Source organism: Ovis aries, chromosome 7 (assembly GCF_016772045.2).
Source record: "Ovis aries strain OAR_USU_Benz2616 breed Rambouillet chromosome 7, ARS-UI_Ramb_v3.0, whole genome shotgun sequence".
NCBI lineage: Eukaryota > Metazoa > Chordata > Mammalia > Artiodactyla > Bovidae > Ovis > Ovis aries.
Window position 1 is genome coordinate 7,492,097 of NC_056060.1, and position 18,704 is coordinate 7,510,800.

The following is an 18,704-nucleotide window of genomic DNA, read 5'->3' on the forward strand; positions in this document are numbered from 1 at the left end:
TGGACTCTGCCCACAATGTGCCAGGGGCAACCCCTGAGCTGTGGTAACTAAAAATATCTCCAGACATTGTCAAATGTCTGCTGGGAGAGGGGCACAAAATCAACCCTATTTAGTAACCACAGAGAATTTGAGAAACTTCATTCAGATATGTTTCTCCCTTCAAGTGTTCTCAGAAATTATATCTTAGTACAATAAAACAAATAAGGAGATATATTAGCCCCTCATACAAAATAGTGAGATAGAATAGTAATAGGGAGCTTTTAAAATAAGATTTGGTGGTGGAGGGTGACGACTAAGACATAGAGTAATTCACGAACTCTTTTGGGGCTCTGCTGCTGTCAGAACTGCCGTGCCAGCACCCCCAGCTTCCGGTCGTGTTGGCCCAGGACATAAGGTGTATGTTTCCACTCACTGGAGATGTTAGGCCATCACAGCAGCTTACTCCTCCCCTCCATCATCAGAGAGTCTTGGGGCAATTCGTTTCTTCCGAGTAAACATTTAGTGCATGTCCAGTAGGCCAAATAAGGGGGATTCAAAGATGAATATGTTATAGCCTTCACCTTCCAAGAGCCTTTGGTCTAGTGTAAGCAACATGTAAGCACTCTGATCGGCTATGAAACACCAGGATCAGTTAATATTACGGCACACTGCAATGTACTGTAATGTTTTTCTCTGCTTGAAGGATATCACCATATGATGAGGAGTTAATGTTTTTCCCAAAATAGATGATCAGCTCACAATAAGAAATGTGAATGCTTGGATTGTTTTTTAGGTCTCTGAGTCTGAAGGACTTTGCAAGGGATTTAAATAGATTCCCTCCCTCCTTCTTCAAACTCACTTAGCCCTTGATTTTAGAATTCCTTGTGGTCTGCTTTACAAACAATGAGAGACATACATGCAAAAAAAAAAAAATTCAAAAAGCAAAAAAAAAAAAAAAAAACCAAAAAACCTTGAAAAAGAGGCATTGAATTAAAATCAGAAGGATTGTTTAAAAGCCCCTAAAGTTGGCATTCTTTTATGCAACAGTAATAAAACTAACAGGCAAGCCTCCCACTTGCTTTGGTAGCCACCTGGAGTACATTCATCTTGATTCAGAGCAACCTGGCATCTCCTGACACACAACTGTGCCTTCCTGAAGTGTGAGTTACCACTCATACACACGGAGTGTCCAGAATCCCGATGAAACATTAATTAGGATGTTAAAAATCAGTAAAAACTGAGGCTCTTCCTTTGCATTGAAAAGTGGAGACACAGATTAGGGACCTGGGACTTTATGGTGCAGAGAAACAGATTCCTCACATCAAATGACAAAAGGGACAGCGTTAAATGATTTATGACATAGATATTTCATTTCCCATTAAAACTGTGTGTTGTAATGGAACCATTTCAAATCTGTTTGAAACACTGTTGAATTTTTAAATTCAGCTAGCTGTCCACGCATGGTGTGAGGTCCTCAGGAAGCCAGACAGAGAACTGTGTGAGTTTCTGTGGTGTGGTTTATAGCCAGCTCTGACTGGTCATCGTATACATCTGTTTCTTGTTTGGGGGTCTGGTTGATGGACTTGGTGCTGGCTGGCTACCCTTGGTGTGATGGCTCTGAGTTGCCATGTGCTACGTCTGAAATCACATGGAATCACACTCACAGAGATTTTAGATAGAACCGTCACATTCATAGCCTGGAGGAACAGATATAGATGCTCTAAGTTAGTGATTTTTAAACTCTTTGAACAGTACTTCTTACTAAGAGCACATATATATAGTATATATATAGTTATGGGTTTCCCCAGTGGCTCAGCAGCAAAGAATATGCCGGCAGTGCAGGAGCCGCAGGAGACATAGGTTCAGTCCCTGGCTTAGGAAGAGCCCCTGAAAAAGGGCAAGGCAGTACACTCTATTATTCTTGCCTGGAGAATCCCATGGATTCTAGGAACCTAGTGGGCTGTAGTCCTTAGGGTCGCAAAGAATCAGACAGAACTGAAGCAACTTAGCACACATGCATATATATGGATATATATTGAATATGTATTTATACTCACAGCTACACATACGAATATATATTACTATAAATGTTTATTGTGAATGAAATGCATGAAATGATACTTATTACTTGAATGTCACTCAACTATTTCATGTCTATTTCAATTTTTTAAAATGCTGTTGACATTTGCTAAATTAATTTTGTAGCCTGTGGATTGAAAAGCACTGTTCTAGGTGGTCTGCACATATCCAGCCGCAGATGACTACCACATTACTGTAAACAGGGGCAGACTCATGAAATGGTGCCATACGTACCAGTTGGTGCAGAGTGACATTATCAACTCCGTGGTTCATAGGTACATCTGCTGCCGATGTGGCCTTTCTCTTAATTGCATTTGCTAAGATCACTGTCAGTATTTCTTCATCATATTAAAGGCACTCAGGAAATCAGTTATTGCTAGATGAATAAATACAAGTGTCATTCCTTGACATCAAATTTACTTGAAATGTCAATAGCAATTTTCCTTACAGAAATATGAACATAAAGGAATCAGTACATATTTGAACAACTGTGTATCACTAGATGTTGTCTTTACAACTTGCTTATATATTGAGGGCTTCCCTGATAACTCAGTTGGTGAAGAATCCGCCTGCAATGCAGGAGACCCCAGTTCAATTCCTGGGTCAGGAAGATCCCTGGAGAAGGGACAGGCTACCCACTCCAGTATTCTTGGGCTTCCCTTGTGGCTCAGCTGGTAAAGAATCTGCCTGCAATGTGGGAGACCTGGGTTCGATCCCTGTGTTGGGAAGATCCCCTGGAGAAGGGAAAGGCTGCCCACTCCAGTATTCTGGCCTGGAGAATTCCTGTATAGTCCATGTGGTTGCAAAAAGTCGGACACAACTGAGTGACTTTCACTATATTGTGGCACACTTAAAAAAAATAATTATGTTAAGAATTCACATATTGTTTAGAATGATAGTAATTATTTCCCATACTACCTTACTTTCTTAGACAATGTCTTAAAATTTGTGGGGTCAAGGCCAAGTTGACCTTCTGATGAGATCTATGGCCCATCTCCCTAGAATGAACAAAATTTTGATTCCATAGACCCTCATTTGAGAACCTTAACCTGAGAAGAGGTCACTGTTCATACCCTCTATCCAGAGATCAGTGTCGCTTAAAATCACCTTGACTGGAAGGAAGCATTGCACTGTTGATATCTAAACCAGCAGCTCTTTATGTGATTGTCCCAGTGCCCCTTTCACACACACTCATTCAGCAGTACCTGCTGGATCAGGACCAGAGCCAGTCTAGGCAGCAGCCCTGTGCGTCCTGTGTTAACATATCCCTCAGACAGGGCTATAGGACCAACGCTGTGGAGTGGTATCAGTTGCAGTCAGCCCTCTAGAGGTGTTTGAATCTCTTTCCAAAGTCCCCATGTCATGGACAAGACATAATCATAATATATATATATATTTTTTTAATGTGTTAATTAAAGTATTTCCTAGATCATACCAAATATTGTGCTTTTTGATAAACACGATGTAGAACATCAGCAAGAAATAGAAAGTCCATGGAGATCTTAAGCTAAGCGCTCTGTATAAAGCACGTGAGTAGGGCACCACTCCCACCTTTTGGTAACATAGTTTAATTGCAGGTTCAAGTTTGGGGAGGATAATAAACCTATTTTGAACATGCTGTGTGCTTATTTGCTCAGTCGGGTCCGACTCTTTGCAGCCTCATGGACTGTAGCCGCCAAGCTCCTCTGTCCACGGGGATTCTCTAGGCAAGAATACTGTAGTGGGTTGCCATGCCCCACTCCAGGAGATCTTCCCAACGCATGGATTGAACCCTGGTCTCCCACATTGCAGGCGGATTCTTTACCGTCTGAGCCACTATAAAAGTTACTAAGTTGTAGAAAATGTACCTTCCTTGATAGGCTGGAAAAGAGAGCGTGTGCTAATAGAGCTTGCTTTAGCTCTGCCCTTTGTGTTTCACACTGGCTGTACGAGCCCTGATATCACATACAGTCCCTACCTCTTGGCAGGATTGGAGGAGCCATCCCCACCGTGTTCTCCTACTTTGCGGAGGTGCTGGCCCGAGAGAAGCGGGGTGAGCATCTGAGCTGGCTCTGCATGTTCTGGATGATCGGCGGCATCTACGCCTCGGCCATGGCCTGGGCCATCATCCCGCACTACGGTAAGAGGCCGGCCTTGCCCCAGCCGGGCGGTCCCCTTGTCTTGTTTCAGCTTCTGTTTCCACCCGTTCCCTCTCTTGTCAGTGCTGCTTTGAGAACAGCGCCATCATCATGCCTGTCCCTCTTGTGATGTCTAGGAGCCGCATCCCCAACCCCTTATAGATCTGTATGAGGTAGGACTGTGCCAGCGATCCTTTGGGAAGACTTTTCATTTTGCTGTTTTCAGTGTCTCCACTTTGCTTTGTTCCCTTTGTGCTGTCAGCATGGGCTCCCGTGTAAGTGGAGGTGGAAGGATGCACAGATCATAGCCTATAAGGCAGCTTGACTTACGGTGGTTCTTGGGCTCCTCACACGTGTGAGACACTGCGAGTACCTTGACTCATCTCCTCTCGGCTTAGCCCACGGCTCAGCCCATGGCAGCCTCGCCTCTTCCAGAAGCTCAGAGCTGGGATGGGAGCAGGGAGAGCCCCGTCTCCTTAAGGACCATCAGTTTGCAGAGCCTCAGAGGTGACTCTACAGCCCTCCACAGCTCCCCTCCTCAGGCTTCCCTGAGTACTCACTGTTCTGCCACCTCAGGACACCTGAAGGTTTCGTGTTTCTGAGCAGCACTCACGCCGTCAGAAGCCACAGCTCCCAGGTGCTTCACCCATAAACCGCGAAATGCCAGGAGAGGTTAACAGAATCTAGGAATTGAATTCGATATAGAAGGAGAGGGAAAGGTACCTGTTCCAGCTATATTTATGTGTGTATGAGTGCGTGTGCATGTGTGTGTGTGCATGTGTGTGCATGAGTGGGTGCATGTGTGTATGTTCATGTGTGTGTATGAGTGTGTGTACGTGTGTGTGTGAGTGTGTGCATGTGTGCATGAGTGTGTGTGCATGTGTGTGTATGAGTGTGTGCATATGTGTGTATGAGTGTGTGTGCATGTGTGTGTATGAGTGTGTGTGCATGAGTGCGTGTGCATATGAGTGTGTGCATGTGTGTGTGTGAGAGCAGGATGAAGCTGACAAAGCATTAATACTGGATATATTTAAACCACCATGGCTTCAAAACCTCACTCTTTGTTCTATCTGAAATCTCAAAAAATTAGATTTTAAAAATTTACTATTTGCTCATTTTCTATGTTTCTGCCTTTAAAAAAAAAAAAGAACAGAGCAACTTTTCATTATAAAGTGTGGTTCTGTTAGGAAACAAATTTAAGTGAATTTAACTCATTGCTAAAATCAAAGACAAGATGGACTTCAAGGTTCAGATGCATTGTGATTTGTTTTCCAAAACAAAGCTTTGGAATTTACTGAGCTTTAAAATTCATGTTGTCACACTCTTCCTTTTAATAAACCTGGAAAGTTATATGCAAACCAAAGTTTATTTAACAACACAAGTACCAAAAAAAAAGAACACCCACAAGACTTAAGAAATTAGTTACTGGTCCTGAAGAGAACTTTTCTTTGTCAAACATTTTAGTGTGATAGGTTTCTCATTTTTAAACTCTTCAGTCACTTTTGGGCCAGTGATGCCCTCATTCAGGCCATTACCCATATCCACCATGAGGCTTGTCTGTTCATATCTATCATGAGGCTTGCCTTCTGCCACCATCTGAGGAATTAAGGAGATTCTCCTCCTTCATCTGGGTCCTAAGGACCTCAGCCATGCTCAGAACTTCCCCTGTATGGCAGCATCCAGCACCCACCCCACTCAGCTTGCTATTCCAAATGGAAAAGTCACTTAGCTACCACATAAGGAATTGTTTCTTAGGAAATATGTATCAGGAGACAAAAAGGAGATGAAGGACCTGGGCAGAGTCCAGCTGTACCCAGCAATGCCCCTAGAACCGCCGTTAAATCATATTCAGCTTTTGTGCAAAGTGAAATAAGCTGGCGGGTCTGGGTGGCCCCAGCTGCAGCCTCACTGGCAATGTCTGCCATGGACTCATGCAGAGCGCAGCCTGGCACCTGGGCCCCTTCTGAGGCCAGCATGCTCTGCGTCTCAGCCTCTGGTGGCGGCACAGCCCCTTAACTGCCGGCTTCACTGCCCCCCCACCCCTGCCCCCGCTTCCAGTCCTCCCTTCCCACCATGCCTCAACCTCAGAACGCCTCCTGCTGGCCTCCCTCAGCTAGTAGCTCAGGCTGGCCTCTGTCGTCTGTGCGTATTTACTGGGCCTGGACACGACTGCTTTTGGTATTGACTTCATTTCCTCACTTCCTCACTCACTCCAGGTTCTTGCCTTTCGCACATCCCTGCCCTTGACCTTGAATAGCCCTTGGAGGGCTCCAGGTTTTGCCTCAACTGTCCGTGGCTGAACTATGAAAAATGAGCATGATCCCCACCTTTTTCTTCCACAAGCACACATAAAATGTTCTTATTTAGAGGCAAAAAGTCTCCTGAGATCATATGTAGCTAGAAAGCGGGAGGTTGTGAACCGTAAACAATGCTTGAAAAGTTACAAAGACAGTCACAATACAGCAGAATCAAATGGATCTGAGGCCAACATTACTTTCCGTATTGAAGGAACCAATAATGACCTGGTTAAGAAATTAGTAACAAAAAATTAATACCTTATGCCCGTGTTTTACTGAAGGTTTTCCATGGCCAGAGGTGTGTCCAAAAAAGAGGAAAAGAAAAACACAGCCAATTACTGTTGTTAATCCTGGGTCTGTGTTAGAATCAACAGGGGAGAGTTGTTAAAATACCCTTGCTGAGTTCATTTTATACTCTTGCAGCTTGAAGAGTTTTAATTTTTTTTTTTTTTTTCAAAATAAAAGAGTTAAGTTTTAGAAGTCCCATGCTGAAGCTTCTGGGGGTGATGGGGATGTTCTGTATCTTGATGGGGATGGGTTTTAAGAGTACATGTGTGCTCAGTCACTTAGTCGTGTCCTACTCTTTGCAACCCCATGGACTGCAGCCCTGCAGGCTCCTCTGTCCATGGGATTGTCCAGGCAGCAATACTGGAGTGAGTTGCTGTTTCCTCCTCCAGGGGATCTTCCTGACACGGGGATCGAACCCACATCTCCCGCATTGGCAGGTGGACTCTTTACCATATGAACCATCTGGGAAGCCCAGGTTTCACTAAGCTGGGTGCTCTAGATTTGTGCATGTCATTATATGGTGGTTATACTTCTTCATAAGCACTTTTTAATGGAAGTTTACCACTTCCCCCACTCACTGAAAATACCCATGCTTGGATCCTACCCCAAATCAACTGAGTCAGATTCTCTGGGACGGGGACTCGGCATATCTCCTTTTTAACAAGCCCAGGTGGTTCTCGCATGCAGTCAGGTTTGAGATTTGTCAGCCCTGTACCTCTCTCAGTGGGTGATGCCAGAGCCCCTGGGACTGCCTCGTGTGTATACAGGTGTGAATTGGAATAAAGAGTGAGCCTGACCTGTGTGCTTGACTTACTCAGTTGGTGTTGGAGTTTTAATATTGTTGGTTTCATCCAGGCTAAAGGACTTTTTCATACTTCCGGTTCAGAATCACACTTTAAAGGTAACTTTAATGTGTGTCTTTCCGATGACACATCTTTTTACTTTACTTAAAAATGACTAAGGGTTAAAAGTCCATCCACTTTCCCTGCAGCCTCTGAGAAAATAAGCAGCTTTCTGTTTTCCCTCTGAAATTCTGTAGGGTATAAATGGTGCCATGGCCCACAGAAAAAACAGGGGCATAGGGGTCCTTGCCCCTGCCTCCTCTTTCATTTGGGGGACCTCTGACCACTGCCACCTGTACAGTGGATTGAATTTTCTCCTGGCAGGGAAGGCAGTCAGGGCAGAATAAAGCGACCCAGAGTCATGTACTGGCCCTTCCCATGCTGGTAATAAGATTTGCTCTGAAGGAAAGAATTTAGTAATTGGCGTCACATGGCAAGATTGTCAAGGGATAAATGATATGTATAGTCATGGGGAACGCAGTCAGGCTTGTATTTCTGGACGTCACCTTTCTGCATTTGTGGCAGAGCAGTCCGTGCACAAAACCCGAGCCCGATGCCATGAGGCCTGGATTCTGATTCCCGACAAGCTTCTGAAGCAAAGTCGACCTTGAGCTGGTCACTTGGGATGTTGGAACTTGGAGGGACTCTTAGGAAGATAGACACAACCTCCAGAAAGGATGTTTGAATGGCTGCCAGGGTGGACAAGTTGAGATATAGGCTGTGCCAGGCGTTGCTCACAGACCTCGGATCCACCTGGCCCGCAGCTGAGGCTGAGTTTCCGTACCAGCATCAGAGGACGGTGTACTGTGTGTTCCCTGGAGACAGATGGTTGCTAGCACCTGAAGGTTCTGAAGAGATGTTAGGAGGCAGAGTACAGGATGTCATCACTCCAGGCAGCTTTCCTGCCACCATCTCCCTGGGACCAGCGCCTTCCAGCCAGGAGCTTTGGGACTTTTTCAACCTGTGGCAAAGAGCAGTCCCCATAAAGCTAGGGAGGGGGTAGAAGACCCTGCCCAGAAAGAAATGCCCTGGCCTCAAAGCTCAGGTGCCCAGAGCCGCTGAGAGCAGATGTTAGAAAGTATGGTTCCTCTTGACCCACACCTCTTTCCAAACCTCTGACTTCCAACCTGCAGTGGATACTGGCTTCCGATTCACAAAAGAACAAGCACGGTGTTTGAGAGCAGATGGAAGAGATGCAAAGGCTGTCTTGTCGTGCAGCCTTTCTCCCCTCCCCCACACCCCCTCTCAATTAGGACACATCAGCATTGAATGCAAGCCCTGATGCCTTAAGGAGAAAATGGGACAGGGAGCTGAATCCTGGGTCCTTTCCCTCCTTGGCTGAGAGCTTTCATTGCGTCCCATGCTTTGGAGTCATTGCAGGGTTGCTGCACTTTCTGCTCCATTAAACTCTCTGTCATCATTTTCTTTTATATTTGTGTGCGTGTCAGATGAGGTGCTGTCCCCTGCCCAGATGCCTGACAGTGCACAGCAAGGGATTCAGTTAGCTAAGTGAGAAGGCTATCGATTCAGCACGAAGCGCCTCAGCTCTTAAAGCGTACGGCACCCAGGCTGTGCTCAGCACCGGAGCATCTCTACTGCCCCCAATGCCAGCCCTTTGCTGCAGACCTCAGGGACCAAGCTGGGGATGCCCACAAAGCCCAAACCCCACGCAACCCTCCCCTTCCAGCTATAGTGTGGTGTCTGGGCTTAAAAACACACATAGTCCTGAAGTTGTCTGAATTATCAAGATGTCTTCTACTTCCTGTAGTTACAAGAAACGTGAAGCTAATGCATTTCTTCCCCCGAATAGTGGAACTGGGCTGAAGGTAGGAGGGGATAGTCTAATAGCTGTCTGGTTGATGAATGAAACAGGGAAGGCCGTGTACATTTTGTGCACAAGAAGGAAGGCACTGCAGCGCACAGCAAGAGACAACAGTGAAAGCTGATTATTGAGTCTTAGCCCCGCCGCTTCTAGGTGTGTGAGCTTTGTCAAGCTTTTCAGTCCCCCCAGTCTCATTTCCTAAGTCAGCATTTGGGGATTCAGTGAAATGATCATGTTAGAACACCTAGTTTAACTAATGTTCAAAAGTGGTAGCTGTTACTGCTATCAGGTTCATATCTTATATGGGAAACCTGGACTTTGTCAGCACAGCCCAGTGTGAGCTCGGAGTTACACGAAAGAGGGAAAATGAGCTAAAATGAGCTAAACCTTGCCTAGAGAGTGAGATCAGGGGAAGCAGAGAGGAGAAAAAAATGAGAAAAAATGTAAAGATAATGAGAGAGAATCAAGGAATAAACAATACCATAGAATCTTGATAACCCGAAGCCCAGTGAATCAGAATCTTCCATCCACGTGTTTGTTGGATGAATTAATAACCAAAGGGCACATCCCATATGAAGATCCATTGTAAAGGCATGGTGCCACCGCCCAGGTACGTGGCACAAGAGCTGATGGCCCTTACCTGCTGGCATGCATCGCTAGCTGACCTGTGCATTACGTGGACATCCCGGAGCCAAGCTCTGTCTCAGTAGCGAGGTCTCCTGTGGTCTGGACGCAGGCAGGCAGCATGGGCTGACCTAAGACAGGCCCTGGCTCCAAGCCATCTTTGCCGCTCTTCCAGCTTTGTCACCTTTAGGACACTTACTTAGGCTCTCTGACTCTCAGTGGCCTCATCTATAAAATGGGCAAAATATCCTTACAGGGTGCTGTACTAAAGGACTGTATACAAAAAGCGGTTACTTAGCACAGGGCCTGACACAAGTGCTTGTCAAGTGTAGCTTTCTTTCCGTAAATGGGGCTGAAGTTGAGCTAAGGGAGGAAGAAGGAACTGGAATATTAAAAAGAGTTGTTTTCTTTGCAAGATGCCATCCTTAGGGGTACCACCTGTGGTTAGAAAATCATAGTTACCAACGTGTGTCATAGATAAGGTGTCCCAGGCCCTCACTGAGATAAGGTGCTTAGCACAGACTAACGTGTGTCAGAAGGAGAATCCGAGCCCATATGAAGGTGGGTACAGCTAGGGCTGGGCTTCCCCGGTGGCTCAGTGGTAAAGAACCCGCCTGCCAATGCAGGAGACTCGGGTTCGATCCCTGGGTTAGGAAGATCCCCTAGAGAAAGAAATGGCAACCCACTCCAGTATTCTTGCCTGGAGAATCCCATGGACAGAGGTTCATGGAGTCGCAGAGTTGGACACGACATAGCAACTAAACAAACAACAGTTAGGGCTAGTGTGACCCTTATATGTCAGTTTCAGAAAATGTAGGTGCAAGGCTGTAGCAAGCCTCAGACAGGTGAGCCCTTGGTAGCGTTTCAGTGGGCCAGACTTCCCCCATCCTCAGATCACAGTTGACTAGACCCCTGGGTTTCTCCCCAAAGCTGGAATATGAACCCCAGCCTGACTAGCAGAATGTCTTCCACAAATCCTGGAGAACGTGGTCTCTGGTAGGGATCATAGCACCTATATCTACAATAAATAAAGACAGAAATGTTGATATATTTACTATAGATAGGGGTTTATCCTGCAAGAGCTGTTGATATTAGGGTTTGCCTTGAAATGGAATAACAAGTACTTTTTATAGTATAAAAATTAGTTTAAGAAATTAATGGCAATACCAAATGTTAGTGAATATGCAAAGAAATCTCATGTCCCATCTGTTGCTGGTGGGAGCACAAAATAGTGCCCCGTGCTGTAAAGTAATTTGGAGTTTTCTTAAAACAACAACAACAACAACAACAACAAAAACAGACACACCTAACGTACAACTGACAGCTGTCCTCCTGAGCATTTGTCCCAGAAAAATGGAAATGTATGTCCTCATAAACACTTGTGCGTGCTTATTTAGGACAGTTTTATTTGTAGTAGCCCCAAACTGGAAACAACCAGAATGTCTGCAATACCATAGAATTCTACTCAGCAATAAAAGCAAGTGAACAGTTAATATAGCTGCTAGGAGAGACGTCAAGGGCATTTTGTGAGTGAAAAAAAAAAAAAAACAATCTCCAAAGATATCCTGCATAACATTCTAGACATGACAGAGAGATGGAGAACAGTTTAGTGATTGGTTGGTGGGACTAGGGGTGACAGGGAGAAGGGAAGGGGGTATGACTGTTAATGGAGTAGCCTCCAGAGATCTTTGTACTGATGGATTAATGTTTTGAATGCAAGTGGGTATGTAAGTCCACACATGTGATAAAATGACAAAGACCTATACACATATTCCACTGTGAGTTTCCTGCTTTCGGTGTCGTACAACAGCTGTTTAAGATCTTCATTTCTGAGCACCGAGAGAGACAGAGTGAAGAAGGGATCCTGGGATCTCTCTGGACTACCTTTGCAACTTTCTGTGATTCTAATTCAAAATAAAAAGTAGAAAACAAAATTAATTGAAGGGCATCTCCACATTTATCACCTTATTTATTCTAATAATCTTGGGAACAAAAGCAGCAGTAAGTGTCATTCTCGTCTTTGGAATGGAGAGCCTGCTGCATAGAAAATTTGTCATTTCCCAAAGTGACACAGAAAATGGAAGATTAGGAATTAGAACCAGCCTTCTGATTCTCATTTCTTCAAAATGTTCTCCAGACATGACAAAAGAGCAACACAGAGGGTAATTTGGAAGCGTTTGTGTGGTCCCTACAGCGTGTGTTTATGGCCCATATGGCAGCCATCCGTCACCTCATGTATCTGAGGGATATATCTCAGCTCTTGCTGAGCACTTTAAGCGCTAAGCCTCCATCATTTGCATGAGAAAAACCGACCACACCCAGAATTCTGTTATTATAAAAATTGCCTTACTGAAGATATCATAAGAAACCGTCTTAAGAGGCTTTTACATCACACGCTTTCCATCCCAGTTTACAACCCCCCATTTGACTTTTGTGTTTCCTTCCAAGGTTATCTTGTGTCTTCTCTCTCCCCCTTCCCGCACAGCAAGCAGCTTCACGGGCTTCCGTCTCCTCCCCCAGGAACCTAACTGTGCGGCCCACCCCGCTCTCCTTTCTTACGGAGAAAAATTCAGCCCTGCCCAGCTTCTAGCTCCAAACGTGGAAACTCGCATCTACTGCTCTGCTTGGGCCGCCATAACGAAATACCATTAACTAGGTGGCTTACACTACAAAACTGTATTTTCTCACAGTTGTGAAAGCTGGGGAATCCAAGACCAAGTGGCTGATCAGTTTAGTTTCTGGCTGAGGGTTCTCTTTCTGGCTGTCTTCTTGCTGTGTCCTCATGAGGAAGAGAGAGAGAGATCTCTGTCTTCCTCTTCTTCCATCCAACTAGGGCCCTACTCTTACAGCCTCACTTAACCTTAAGGACCTCATAAAGATCCCATCCAGACACAGTCACATTGGGAGTTAGGGTTGTAGCTCTGAATTTTGGGGAGGTACAGTTCAGTCCACAGCAGCACTCCTTGTGCTCTTAGCAAACAAAGGGCTTTCCAGCCATCAAAAGCACCCCTGCTTTGAAGGCATTTGGGGACTTTTTTTTTTCCATTGTTTTTCTTGTTGGATGCCTATTACAAAATCTAACTCTGAAACAGTTTCCTTGTTTTCTCCCTGAAGTATAAAGTCTAAATGATAGCCTTATGATTCTATAAGAACTTCCTGCCTCATTTCTCTGTACATCTCTTTATTATGAACTAGACAAAATATGTATGTGTGTGTGTGTTTGAAAAGCATGGTCCTGAAAATACCCCTGCTTGGCTGAATTTGTCATTAACCTAATTAGGTCTGTTATCCAAGCCTTACAATTAGCACCATTACCAAGTCTTGGTAACCAACTGCTGTGCCTTTAAATGAACTGTCACCTGGGGGGATATAAAAATTGTCATCTTCTAAAATGTTCCTTGTTTGAGCATATGATCATTCCCCAAACTTCTGTCAATAATATTGAACTGGTTTAGAGGGCAAGAGAAATTTACAGTTTCATGGGGAAGGTAGAGAAGGCTTCCCTGATATCTCAAGATACAAGCTATAGAATCTGGACTTCATTTTTCTGCTATATGCATATCGGGGTCCCCAGAGGAATACTCCATTCGCTTGCCCAGATTGTTAAGGCCAAAGGCCACAGAGCTGCCCATCTATTTTCTACAAGTATAATATTCTTTCATTTGTAAGGAGTAAGTCAAACTTCAGCTTTTATGTAACTTACCAGCAGAGGCATTGATGCTGAATGACCTGGAAGTTTCTGTTCTCTTATGGGTTGATTGAATGTTTATATTTTGTGCAGTTGTCTTTCTGTCAAAACTGCGCTTAGATTTTCTCTGAGTTGCTTTTGGAGGGTCCCAAGGCAAGCCCAGTTAAAGACCCAGGTGTGGCCTCCTAGCCTATGTGACCATTTGGCACAACTGAACTCCACTGAGCATAGCTATGTAATTCCTAAAGATGCACAATCAATGCCTAGGATAGCTCGTTAGAATAGATTATTAAATAGGACAGGATTTGAGGTGGAAGCCATGATGGGGGAATCTTAGTAATTCTTAATGGAGTCTTCTCAAGTTTAGTAGGTGTTTCTTCTTTAGGAAGTGCCTAATTTTTTATGTGGGCTTCCCAGGGGGCACAGTGGGAAAGAATCCACCTGCCAGTGCAGGAGACACCAGAGACCCAGGTTTGGTTCCTGGCTTGGGTGATCCCCTGGAGTAGGAAATAGCAACCTATCCCAGTATTCTTGCCTGAAAAAAATTGCACGGACAGAGGAGCCTGGTGGGCTGCCGTCCATGTGGTTGCCAAGAGTCAGACACGACTGAGCACACACACGCAGTATTTTAGTTAATGCTGGAGTATGTTTCTCCTGGGGGACAGGTTGAACTGCGTTGTCCATGTATTCCTCATTCTTACGCTCACTCCCCAGTGAGCTCATCTGCTCATCTGCTATGCTCCTCCTCACACTCTGGAGTATCCAGGACAGAAGGCAGCCCTGAGGCTTTGGGAGGACTCTTGCAAAGAGGCTGGAAAACAGTGAGCCTGAGAACTGTGTAGTGGGGACATGGCAGCGGTCAGACTCTAAATCTGGCAAAATTAAAGGGGGCAAGATATGGCGAGAGAAAATGCTGTGGGCTGGAGCAGAGTGGGATGGTTACTGTAGATCTTAATCCAGTGAGCATCCTAACTAGAAAGCACTCTTGTTGCCTGTTTAGTCCGATAGTAGTAGAAGAGATTTGCTGTTTCAGCCATTTGCATATTCCCTTGTCCCGTCTTCTCAACAGATTCAAAGCATATCTTGATGAGATGATTGGCAAGGGTTAGGAAATCAGTTGAGGATCATGGAAGCAATGTGATTTTTCTGTCTTTAAGTTGAAGTTATCCTACAAAGAAATGGGTCTCAGTACTTTTCCCCCATCGCTGCTAAACAAACTGAGATTTAGCCTTTATTTGAGTTGCTCTATGAGATATTACACTGAACTTTGGGGGTACATACATTTGTTGCGTGTCTACACTGTGCCTGGCCCCAAGCTGGAAGCCAGAGATGCTTCTAGGCTAAAGTGGGAGTGTAGGGAAACATCTCTTCTTGGGTAATAGTGACGAATCCTGAATCCAGTCTTTAATTTTCATCTTCGCTGTTTCAGCTTGTGACTTCACAGAACCCCTTTCTCAAATGCTGTGATGGATTTGGGAATATTGGCCTTGCTGGAGTCAGGTTGATCTCCACTGTGTTTTTCAAGATAGAGACGGTGTTACAAGTTAGATGGAGAGAACACGTCAGCCTGACAGATCAAGTGGAGGAAAAAGGGAAGGGGACATGTGAAGGGTCAGAGAGTCTTGGTTTCATTTGACTTAACAGTTTAAGACTGAGATGGCCAGTGTAAATATCTTAGTGACCAAGCAGGTGATGTAAATAGGTGAAGCTGGCGAGAAACAGTACTGAAACAAATTTTGACAGTGTCTGTGTCCTCTCTGGAGAAGGCAATGGCACCCAACTCCAGTACTCTTGCGTGGAAAATCCCATGGATGGAGGAGCCTGGTCGGCTGAAGTCCATGGGGTCGCTAAGAGTCGGACACAACTGAGCGACTTCACTTTCACTTTTCACTTTCATGCATTGGAGAAGGAAATGGCAACCCATTCCAGTGTTCTTGCCTGGAGAATCCCAGGGATGGGGGAGCCTGGTGGGCTGCCATCTATGGGGTCGCTCAGGGTCAGACATGACTGTTGGCAGCTATTCAGCTGCAGCAGATTTAGCCACACAACTATTGAAGCCTAGTGTGACCAGATTTGATTTACCAAGAGAAGGCAGTATTCTGGATATTTATATGAAGTCTCTCCAATTTTCAGTCTACCAATTTTTAACCGTATCCTTTTAGAGATATGCCATGTGGTCAGCAGAATGATGGTCTGCAAAGATGTCCACACCCTAACCCCCAGAACCTGTGAATATGTGAGGTTACAGGATAAAGGGGAATTAAGGTTAAATGCAATTAAGGTTGTTAATCAGCTGACCTAAAAGTGGTGAGTTACTGGTGGGCTCAATCTAATCACAAAGGTCTGTAAAAGCGGGAAGAACCAGGTAAGCGGAGGTATGGGCAAGACTTGGCTTAGTGGTGTTGGCTTTAAGGATGGAGGAAGAGGGCCCTGAGCCAAGGAATATGAGCAACCTCAAGAGGTGGAAAAGGTAAGGAAATATATTCTCCCTTGAAGTCTCCATAAGGAATTCAGCCCTGCTGACACCTTGCTTTTAGTGCAATGAGGTCCATTTGGACTTTTACTGCAATGAAGTCCATTTGGACTTCTGACCTCCAGAACTTCAGATAATAAATTTTTGTGATTTTAAAGCCCCTGAGTGCAATAATTTGTTATAGAGCAACAGAAAACAAATACAGCTAGAATAAAATACATCAATTTAAGTGATGAGATTTGGCAAAAGGATACAGCTCTAACTACCACCTCAATCAAGATAAAGCATACTTCCATCACCAAAAAGTTACCTCATGCCTCTTTGCAGTCAAGTCCCTCCCATCATGCCTGGCACCTGGTAAGCAAAGATATGCTTTTCATCTTTTGTAAAATTTTATGTAAATGAAATACATCATATAGTATAAAACTTTCACCTCTGGACTCTGCTTTAGCATAATGCCTTTGAGATTCATCCACATTCGAGTTGGGTGTTTGAGGGTTCATTCCTTTCCGTTGCTGAGTAGCATCCATTATGGATGGACCATAGTTTATTGATCCAATCACCAATTGATGGACTTTTTTGATTGTTTACAGTTGGGCTGTTGAGAATAATGTTGCTGTGAACATTTGAGTATGAATCCTTGTGTGAATGAAGTTTCATCTCTCTTGGGTAAATTCCTAGGAGAAGGATTCCTGGGTTGTTTGGTAAGTGTGGGTAACTTGATGAGAAACAAAGTGTTTTCCAAAGTGGTTCTATCATAATGACCCAATTTTTTCAAAACATTTTCAAAACACTCTATGAACCAAACAGCATGCACTTGTAAGCTAGGTGCCGAATTTGGCCTAAGGAACCACCTGGTTTAAAGGTCAGTCTTGTCAAAGCTATGGTTTTTCCAGCAGTCATGTATGGATGTGAGAGTTGGATGCTTTCGAACTGTGGTGTTGGAGAAGACTCTTGAGAGTCCCTTGGACTGCAAGGAGATCCAACTAGTCTATCCTAAAGGAAATCAGTCCTGAATATTCACTGGAAGGACTGATGCTGAAGCTGAAACTCCAGTACTTTGGCCACCTGATGCAAAGAACCGACTCATTGGAAAAGACCCTGACGCTGGGAAAGATTGAAGGCAGGAGGAGAAAGGGACGACAGAGGATAAGATGGTTGAATGGCATCACTGACTCGATGGGCATGAGTTGGAGCAAGCTCCAGCAGTTGGTGATAGACAGGGAAGCCTGGCATGCTGCAGTCCATGGGGTCGCAAAGAGTCAGACAAGACTGAGCGACTGAACTGAACTGAAGCCAAAGAGCTAAGCTGGAAGGGAGAAGACAGGTAATTACTTTGTGCTCATGGATAAGACAACACATCTCTGGGAGTCTGTGTGGGAGGAAGATTTCATAATGAAGGGAAAGGCAGGTGGGACTTCTGTTCATCAGGTACACAGAGCAACTGTGCCATTAAGCCAAGGGGAGTGGAACTGGGTCCCTGGAGGAGTCCCAGCGACCAGAGAGTGAGAGCATAGTTTTGCTTAGAGGTTGGAAGTGAGCTAGTGATGCCAGACATGCAGGGCCTTAGCATGGTCTAGTGAGAAGGAAGAAGGGCCCGCAGGGACCTCCTGAGGGAAGGGTGGGATGCAGAATACCTGATTGGCAGTCATCATCGTCACACAGGAGAATTATCTTTGGTGGTTTATGAAGACTTTCATCTCGTTGTTAATGAACCAAGCTTGGGTCTGCTCTCCCATGTGCAGCAAACCAACGTACTGACATGGTGCAGTGTTTTAGTGTTTTCATTTCACAGAGAAAATCACCATGCCCTTCTTGTTCCTGGTATACATCTCTGCCTTCTTCTGGGGCTACTTTTTAGAATTCTTTTCATACCTTCAATTAAAAAATGTTTGTTTAGTATTCTAAGCAATTTCTGGACTCTGAGGCCAGAGATCAAGACTGAGTCGTCTTTTACATGCACACCAATGTTCCAGGTGGCTCAGTGGTAAAGAATCTACTTGCCAATGTAAGAGACACGAGTTTGATCCCTGGGTCTGGAAGATCCCCTGGAGGAAGAAATGGCAACCCACTCCAGTGTTCTTACCTGGACAGTCCCATGCACAGAGGAGCCTGGCAGGCTACAGTCCGTGGGGTCACAAAGGGTTAGCATGACTGAGCAACTGAGCACATGGTACTCTGAATCAATATGAATAATGTTCATAGCATCACTGTTGACAATAGCCAAGACAGGGAAGCAACCTAAGTGTCCGTCAACAGACAGTTGGCTTAAGATGTGGAGTGTGTGTGTGCATGGACATACACACACAAAATGAAATATTACTCAGCTATAAATAATGAAATACTGCCGTTTGTGGCAATGTGAATAGACCTGGAGAATATTATACTTAGTGAAACAAGCTGGATGGAAAAGAAAAATACTATGTAATATCACTTGTCAAATCTTAAAAAATAATACAACGGAGGAGGTTGTAGGTGTACAAATTAAGGATATG

At 44.7% G+C, this 18,704-nt stretch overlaps 1 protein-coding gene across 1 annotated transcript in view; it reads left to right on the forward strand.

Moving 5' to 3' along the window:
• The window catches only part of SV2C (synaptic vesicle glycoprotein 2C), a 215,910-nt gene that overhangs the window by 109,261 nt on the left and 87,945 nt on the right, over positions 1 to 18,704 (forward strand). The window contains exon 4 of the mRNA XM_004010196.6: positions 4,026 to 4,177. Coding sequence (XP_004010245.1) covers positions 4,026 to 4,177 — 152 coding nt within the window. The remainder of the gene's footprint in view (positions 1 to 4,025; positions 4,178 to 18,704) is intronic.